General features: G+C 57.3%; 1 protein-coding gene across 1 annotated transcript; it reads right to left on the reverse strand.

Annotated features, from left to right (window-relative positions):
• Positions 1-440: 440 nt before the first annotated feature.
• On the reverse strand, positions 441-9,212 carry Matn1 (matrilin 1). The gene is made up of 8 exons (XM_021637489.2): positions 9,081-9,212; positions 7,449-7,795; positions 5,318-5,540; positions 4,563-4,688; positions 3,693-4,109; positions 2,969-3,121; positions 1,684-1,764; positions 441-934 (listed from the first exon to the last, which is right to left on the reverse strand). The coding sequence occupies exons 1-8, from the start codon at positions 9,178-9,180 to the stop codon at positions 885-887; spliced, it is 1,497 nt and encodes a 498-aa protein (XP_021493164.1). The 5' UTR covers positions 9,181-9,212; the 3' UTR covers positions 441-884.

Consider the following 9,212-nt stretch of genomic DNA (forward strand, 5'->3'; position numbering starts at 1 on the left):
CCAGATACAGCCAGAGGGATATGAAGACACAGTGAAAACCCTGAGAACCTCTCAAGGCCACCCTCTCCCCGCTGCCTGGTACGGAGGCAGCGTACACACTTGATATCAGAGAAATGAATGCCTGAACAGACGGAGTCCTGATGCAAGGACCGCCCCACAGACGGTGGCGGAACCCAGCCACCGCCCAGCCTTTCTCTTCATAAAGTGGGGGTGATGGGTGAGCCTCCTCTGGCTGGTTACTAGGAGTGCTGGCTGAGACCACGGGGATGAACGTGAGGCTGAGCAGGCCGGACGTGAGCCGCTCTAGGCCTGTCACCACTGTCATCTTCATCGGCACCGTGCTGCTGTCCCCACAGCCCCCTCATCACAGCACCCCAGTGCGTGTGCCTGCATCCACATTATCCTTCCTCCTGGTCCCCAGTCACCATCTCTAATTCCATCCCGGGTGTAAAATGCACCACATTTAATTGTTTTTTCCTCAAGGAACAGGAAAATCACTTAGAGTCAAGAAAGGGTAAAGAATTAACTGGAGAGAGGGGAAAAAAAATCAGGAATATATTAAGCTTTTGGTTGGAGAAAAAAAATGCATACCGTCTCTCACACACCCATTCTCTGCATTTTTACCTGTGCACACACCCCTGCTCCTGGACACACATGGGCACACTCAGGCACACACAGACGTCATCACTCACTCCCAGCGGGCACAAGCCCGCATCCCTTCCTGCTCCTGGCCCTAGGACAGCAGAGGCTGGGGAGACCTACAGCCATCTTCCCCAGGCTGCCTCGCTAAAGCAGCAAAGCCAGGCTAACTCCAGCTACAGGGGACATTCCCAGGACCCTTCGAGCCACGCGTTGGGTGGGAGGCGGCAAGGCCATGGGAGCTGTTAGTCGATTCTGTTCTCCAGGACAGCCAGCCGCTTGCTTACAGCTTCCAGTAGACTTGGAGTTAAGGGCAGGTGCCAGTGGTTGGAGATGGGAGGGATGGTTTCCTGTCCCCCCTCCCCCAGGAGCTACATCCAGGACTTTCTCTCCCTCCCTCCCTCCCTCCCTCCCCCTTTGCCAAGAGTACTCAGCTATGATCATTCAGGCTCAGTCCTACCATGAGCCATCTGAGACTGGGAGCTATCAGGTCATGGTCCACCTCTAAATGAGGGCTGGGGTTCACCATGTCACCAGGTGCCTGAGAAATGAGCCAATGAGCTCTGTTGGTGGGGGGGAGGGGAAGCATATCCAGAACTCTATTGTGGGGCATGTGAACCATGCGAAAAGGAGAGCCAGCCCAGAGAAAGAGTAAGGTTGAGATGTGTCCAAACCCTGAAAAATCTCATCGGTCCTCACCACCAGACAGAGATCCTGCTGGCATACCCACCTGCCTAAGCACCATGTCGTCCATCCAGCCCAGTCCATCTGGACGCCCCAAGGGAAGGGCGGACCTGGACCAGCACTCTATCTGTGTCCCATCCCTAGAACTTGGCTTCTGCCTCAGTTTCTCTGCCTTGTAGGAGGCTCTGAGCTTGACAAGGTCTATTACCAGGCAGATGCCAGCCTCTCCAGACAGAAGCCCAGCCTTAGAAGGAGAAGGCTGCCCCAAGCTTTAGGCTACATCTAAAGCCAGACCCCTCTCTATGGTCATGCCCCAGAAGCCTGGCCCTTTGTGCTTCTCCACAGCCTGAGGAAGGATATGCTTCCTGGTCAGGGCCTGCAACAGGCCTTCCACCTTGGCCTCAAATCCCAGTATGGACTCACAGGCACAGGGATCTTCCTCTGCAGTGGAGAGAAGGGAAAGAGAGGAGGCCACTGCTGAGCCATGGGAGGGAGGCAGCCAGTCATTGCTGGGGCTGACACATGGAAATGGTGGGGAGGGAGGATCTGGGAGCACAGAAGGAAGAATAGCAGGAGGACGTCAGCGTCTCTACACAGCACACACAGGAGTGGTGAGGAGTGAGCTTGGAATGTCCTCAGAGCCCTGATAGGGAAGTGGGTTGAGCACCTGCTATGTGGGGGTATGTAAGCCGTCTTAGCAGAAGACACATCTGGCTCTGACAGCTGGAGTGAGTGAGTGTGTGTGTGTGTGTGTGTGTGTGTGTGTGTGTGTGTGTTCCTGTGTGTGTGCATGTACGTGTAGCAGGTGTCATTGCTCAGGTGCCATCTCCCTAGTTTCTGGAGGCCTGGTCTTACCTTGGCTTGAAGCTCACCAAGTAGGTTAGCCTGGCGAGCCAGGAAGCCCCAGGGACCCGCCTGCCCGTCCCTGCTTCTTTAGATGTGGCTCCCAAGCATGCCACACCTGGCCTTTTTAATTCATTCTTTACACATGTGGGTGTTTGGCTTGCCTGTGTGCCTGTGTTCTATGTCCATGCAACATCCTCGGAGGGTATCATTTCTTCTGAAACTGTAGCTACAGACAGTTGTGAGCTGCGGTGTAGGTGCTGGGAGTCAAACCCGGATCCTCTGGAAGAGCAGCCAGTGTTCTTAACCGCTGAGCCATCCCTCCAGCTCTCTGACTGTTTTGGTTTGGTTTGGTTTGTTCACTATTTTAGGCGGGTTTGGGGTCTAGAAATCAGGTCCCCGTGCTTGCAAAGCTAGCACGTTACCAACTAAGCTTTCTCACTGCTCAGGGACCCAGACTTTGCACCACAGGGATCAGACCATGGGCCAAGAAGACAGCAGAGTTCGATCCTGGCTCCCCAGCGGTCAAATGCGATCCCACCCCTGAGGCCTTGGCTTTCCTGTCTACAAAAGGGGATCATGAACTTCCTACCAAATGGGGCAAATGTTCTAGCAGAGCGCCGAGAACGGAACCGGTCAAAGAGAAGAGGCCAGTGTGTCTCTGCTAGGAGACAGCCAGCCGGCCCACGGGGGGTGGGGGGGAGCTGCCCCCCTTCAGTATCCCTCTCTGCCTTAGCCATCCCACACTATGGCTCTTCCCCCCTCAGAGCCCCTCCCATTGGCGAGCCCTTGCCTCACTCACCCACACAGATTTTCTTCTGCAACTTCTTGCCGATCTGATTGATGGTCTTGAAGTCAGCTGTGTAGAAGTAGTGGTCTGCCACGGGCTCGGAGGCAATTTCCCTCAGCTCATCCTCCACAGCATTGCCCACGCCCACTGCGAACATCTTAAAGCCTGTCGGAGGAAACGAACGCAGACAGCTGGCCTCCAGGGCGGGCAGGCAGAGGGCCGAGCCTCCGGAGGGATGCCTAGACAACCCTCCCAGGGTACATCCTGGTGGCAGCTGCCAGAATTGCAGGCACTATGCCCGTATCAAGAACAAACCTACGTTGTCTGGGTTCTGCTGTTTGTTCCTGTTTGGTGATGTTTGTGCTGGGAGCTTCGTATGACCCTCAAAACATCAATCTGGTGGTTATTCATTTCCTCGTTTAGTTAAAATGCTATGGCCTGTCTCGAAGCAGGGTTGCCTTCCAACAGTTGGTGTGTTCTTGGGAACCAACAATCGACTGGGGGAGTTGTAAATTTCGGCAATAAAAAGACCATGGGAAAAGCCACTTGGCCCTCTGGGGACCCAGTTTTGTCACCAGTGTAAGAGAGAATGGGCCTAACGGATGCCTCCCTATTTGAAGCAATCTGGGTTTAAAACATTAATCAGAAGTCACTGAGCCAAGCTACACAGTAGAGCCAGGCTCGTGGGTGTCCCTGGGCATCAGTGGGATACAGAGCCCAGGTAGGCGGTACATACCAAGGTCCTTGGCCTTCCTGGCAGCGTCATTAATGTAGTCCTGGCTCCTGCCATCAGTGAACACAATGCCCACCTTCTGGGCCCCAGGCCTTGCCCCGCTGGACACGGTGAAGGAATTGTCTATGAGATACTTGAGGGCGGCCCCAGTCATGGTGCCTTTCTCCATGTAGGACATGTTCCTCACCGCGGCCTTAATGTCCTTCTTGGTGTGGAAGCGACCGAGAGGGAACTCCTGGCGCACGGAGCTTGAATACTGTACCAGCCCCACCTGGGCCAGCCTGTCTGACACATCCAGCGTGTCCACGATCTGGTTGATGAACTTCTTCACCAGCTCGAAGTTCTCAGGCCGCACACTCTTGGATCCATCAATGAGGAAGACCAGGTCGGTGGCCGAGCCACTCCCGCCACCCCTGCAGACTGAGGAGGGCGCAAGGACAAGGAGATGAAGCTCGAGGACACGGTTATCCGTTCCCGACATTGACTGGGCGCTCAACGATGTGCACGCTCGGGACTCAAGGCTCACCCTCTGGTCTCAGGATTCCCTCTACAGAGCCCCAGTTCCTGGCCCCATTTTCCAGCCTCGGAAACAGCTGGCAAATGACACAGCTCAAAACTGCTGGCACCAAGATTTCACCTCACGATCCGTGCCTCGCCCCACCTCAACACACCCACCGCCTAGTGGGACGAGGGGGGGTCAAGGGTCGGGAGAGAGCCTCTCACAGTTAACTGGCTCTGGAAAGCATCTGTCCACTCTGAAGATTGGTCCAGAAGCAGAGAGCAGGGAGCCTCGGGTGGGTCTCCTGGGGAGCAGCCACACCCCTGCCATCTCCCCCTTTCCTCCCCGGGGCCTGCCGGTGCCCAGCCACTGACCGTTGCAGGTCTTGCCATCGCTGTTCAGGGTGAAGCCCTCGTGGCAGGCACAGGTGTAGGAGCCTGGAGAACTGACGCACACCTGCTCACAATCGTGATCCCCTGTGGCACACAGGTCTGACACCACTGGGGAGAGAAGAGGAGGCTGCCCTAGCTCACAGAGGCTTGGATGTCTCAGCCAAGTGAAGATCGGCCTTCCGAGAAACTGGGGCACATGCACCCCAGAGTGGATACAACCCAGATCCCCAAAGAAGGAAATAATGCTGCTGATAGAACCCAGAGGCCTTGCAAGGGTCAAGGCCCCTTGCCTGTCCTGTTCACCCCAGACACTCACACCGCAGTGAGTACAGCAAGCACACACAACTCCATTCATAAGTCTGCTGCATGCTGGAAGCTAGTACTGTGCCGTGCCCTCTGTGACCCACTCGATTCTCACAGTAAGGAACACTGGCTGAGCCACACTGCACACACGGGAAAGACCGGGCCCCAGCCTCACCCCTTCTGACCAGTCACAGGCCAAGAAATCCTCCCACAAAGGCCCATCTCCCCTCCGCAAAGGACTCCAGACCTTCCCAGGCCCCTCAGCCCTCACCCCTCCACCCTTCACCCAACTCCACCATCTCTGGCCCGGCTCTGAGACGGGTTGGATCCGATCCACAGATCCCCACAGTTGACTCTCAACCTTGCTTCAGCACAACCTTCCTGTCCAGGCCCCGCCCCCAGGCCTCGAGGCCCCGCCCCTCCCAGCCTCGCACCGCAGAAGGCCTCCTGGAACTTCTTGGCCAGTTTCTCGATGACGTTGTAGCTCTCCACGTAATCCACATGCTCGTCCTGCGGCTCGCTGGCAATCTGTCGCAGCGTGGCCTTGTCCACGCGGCCCACGCCGATGGCGAACAGCTCGATGCCACTAGCCCGAGCTCGAGCAGACACGTCCCGCACGCTGTCCTGGGGCCTCCCATCAGTCACCACAATGACAACCTGCACAAGGAGTCGTGTGAAGACCGGCTCCAGCGAGCCCTCAGGACTGCTGACGGAGGAGGAGCCGAAGGAAGGTCTCACTCTCACACAAACACACACACACACACACACACACACCAGGAAAAAGGTCCCACTAGCCGGGGAGGCTATAGGATTCTTCAGACTGTGGGAGATGAGGGCTGAGGTGTCTCCCTTCCAAGTTGGACCACTGGGGCCTTCTCCACCAGACAGGCAGCTCTGGGGGCCTGGGGTCCCACCTCCTGCAAACAGGAACTCTGCAAACAGGGCCATGTGTCTTCCTCACACTCAAGCTTTCTGGGGCCTCGAGCTGCTGAGACTCACTCCCTGATGACTGTGACCTCGCATCCCCCCCCCCCTCCGCCATGGGTGAAATTTGAAATTGTCCAGGCAAATTGTTAGTTCCTTGCCTGGAAGTAGAACTAACCCAGGCAAGGAACGAACGCCAGGTAGTTCTGCATAATGACCACCAGAGGGCAGCTGAGGCTCATGAATGAGGACCGACCCCTCTAGCCTTAGCTGTGTTGCCTTGGACCCAAAGGAAGGTCAACAGCCCAAACCCAGAGAGCCAACCCACTAAAGAAAAATGCTCTTTTGTCCTCCTTTACTACCCAGGATGACACCTACTCCTTAAGAGAAGGAAAGACGGCTGACTTCTCCCCTCCCACAGGCCGCTATCCTGTGCCCTAGATAGAGGGGGCACCAGCCTGGCAATGCCCTGGTGCCTGGCTGTCAAGTTGTTAGAGCCAGTCTGGGCCAGAAGTGGGGCTCCGGCCTTGCGGCCTTCTTTGCTGACCGCAGGCCTCTGCCTCTGTAGAAAGGCTCGGGGCCAGGGTGAGTGAGATGACTCGCTGGCAGGAGCCCCAGGGAGGTCGGCTGTTATTTTAGAACCATCACCTAGTCCCCTGGGAAGTGATTCTGCACATTCCTCCCCTCGGGGACCTGCATCGAAAGTGAGCTGTGACTCTGAGCTGTGGCTCCTAGTGTTTGAGCAAATGCCCAACCTTGAGACTTGGAAGTGCCTGCTCGCTAGGGGCAGCCTCCCTCTCGCCTGCCGGGGGAGTGCTGTCCCCAACTGTCCACCAGGCCTCCCTCTCTCTCCTCTCTCTCCATCAGCATGCCCTGGAGCTACCCCACCCTCTAATCTCACACCAGAACCTGCAGCGCCACAGATCAGGCCAGCAGCCTGGTGGTGTCACTTCTCTGGAAAACGGGGGGGGGGGGGGGGGGGTGTCACAGTCACTGAACACTTCTGCCGCCACTAAGAATTTGGGTTGGGCAAGTTGCTGGAGCCTTCTGCACCCAGGTGTGAAATGGGGTTCCCAGCTCCAGGCACCGTCCTTTAGGGTGCTATAAAGTGGGGTACAGACAGGAGCGAGGAAGGGGCTGTTCCCTGAAATGACAGGTAAACGGTGACTTCTCAGGCCAACAAGAGCTGGGATGGACTCAGAGAAAGGACAATGTGGCTAGAAACTGCGCTGCCGGGCACGCTCCTGGAGCGCTCCGTGAGTGTGACTAAGCGGCCTGTGTCACCTTCCTGAGCACAGCACTGGTGCCATATGGGACAGGCTGGGTGCCAGGCACCCGGCTGAGCCAGGCGGCGAGAAAGGTTGTCAGCGCTGCGCTCCATAGGTGGAGAAGCTGAAGCACTGTGCTTGAGAGTAGCTAGCACATCCCGGGTGGCAGTGTTAATAAGGGACAGCGAGGTGGCGGAACATAGCCCCTGGCCTGCCTCTCTGCTTCAAGGAAGATCCCAGTCCCAGCTCCGCCACTTCCGCTCTCTAGAAGAGCGTAACCATGGGGAAACTCCGGGCAACGCTCTGAACAGAGGCCTGGAGAGCCCTATGGCTTCAGCCCAGACTCCTCCTCCAACCAACCAGGGCTCCATACCTTGCTGATGTCGGGGGATCTTGTGCGCCCACCTTCCGCGTCGCTCAAGGCCTTGGTGATGGCGAATTGCAGGGCCAGGCCGGTCATGGTGCCCGTAGACAGTGGCTGGATGCGGCGCACCGCTTGCAGCAGCGAGGCCTTGGAGCCGTGGGCCCGGAGTGGGAACTCCGGCTTGACCGTGCTGGCGTAGTTGACCAAGCCCACCCTCGTGGCGTTGGGCCCCACATCCAGTGACTCAATGACCTGAGACAGGAACACCTTCACCTTCTCAAACTCCACGGGTCTCACGCTGCGGGAACTATCAACAACAAACACCAGGTCCGTGGGTCGTGTCCGGCAGAGGTGCCCTGAGGGGGGCGGTGGGGAGAAGGCAGAGAGCGAGAGAAGATGTCAGAGAAGAGGCCTTGGGCTCCTGAGAGCCGAGAGAGGGACTTAGTGGTCCAGCTAGGTTCTCAGCTGAGTGGATGGTCTCGGGCCTGTGGCTCAGCCCATGGGGAAGAAGGTGGGAGACCCCTCTGGTCTTAGGCCACACTTCCCACTTGAGGCCTCGTATGCAGCACGCCGACAGCACATCTTAGTGGGATCCTCCTAGGCACGTGGAGACTAGCCGGATTTCCTGGCAGAACGTTAGGCAGGAGGGCACTGAGGGACGTCCTGGGTGGACACAGCCTCACGGACCAGCACGGTACCCACCAGCAGAACCTCTTTGCATCAGCAAATTTGGAACCACTTCCCTCCCGGGACAGAGGAGGAGCAGGAATGCCTAGTGCCACCTTGTCACCTGGCCAGGTGGGCCCCGAGACACCCTCACCCCAGGAACAGTGTTTCTCCAGACCGCCAGCAAGGTGGCACCGGTGGCTGGGAGGTGCCAGCAGTAGAATGAGGCAGGCCAGCGCTCAGCTGTGGCCCTGGTAAAGGGTACCATGTTTTTGAACCTCATTTCTCATCTGTGTGGAGGGAGACCAAACTGAGAGCTGACGACCTGTTTGTAAAGCAGAGATGGGCTCTGTGACAGGCTGCCTTGTCCTGCCCAGCCCATGTGGGAACAAGCCCATTCCCTGTGGGCACAAAGGACCAGTAAAGGAAGGATGTACAGGCAAGCCTTGGCATCCGTTTCTTGGGAGTCCTTAGAAATGGTCCCTACAGCTGGCAGCCTGCTTCCTGCTGGCTCAGCCTCCAACTGAGAGAGTGGGGTCCAGAGACAGAGTTGACCAAATCTCAGACTCATCCTGTCTCCTCTTGGCTCTGGGGCTATCTCGTGGCACAAACTGAGGCAGGTCCTCCTCCCACAGCCTCAGTTTCCCCATCTGTAATGGAGGAGCTGAGCACCTCAGGGATGCCAGAACATAACCCCTGAGAGCGCAACCCTGGTGGAAACTGAACAGACACCTGAACTGTATTCCCAGAACCCTGGGCCAGATATGGCTCCAGACTCCAGCTTGCTCTTTGGGAGCTCCTGGTCCCTCCCTGAGGGTCACCTGCCCCAGTCCTCCCTAATACCACCACCCTCCGTGACCCGATACCCCCAAACCCTGATTCTTGTTTAGCCTCCATCTGTCTCTGTGCTCAGCCTCCCAGGCCATTTGTCAAGGGTCATGGATCCAGAGTCCCCATCATCCGTGGTCCCCTTACCTCTGGGCTCGGGGGCAAGACTGAGGCTATCAGGAACCTGCAGCAGTGGCAGGAGCAGCAGGCTGCAGAGGGCAAAGCCTGGACCAGAGGCGACCTTCATGGCTGCAGCAACACAGACAGCAGCGGCCCACT

This window comes from Meriones unguiculatus, chromosome 3 (genome assembly GCF_030254825.1).
Source record: "Meriones unguiculatus strain TT.TT164.6M chromosome 3, Bangor_MerUng_6.1, whole genome shotgun sequence".
NCBI classification, from domain to species: domain Eukaryota; kingdom Metazoa; phylum Chordata; class Mammalia; order Rodentia; family Muridae; genus Meriones; species Meriones unguiculatus.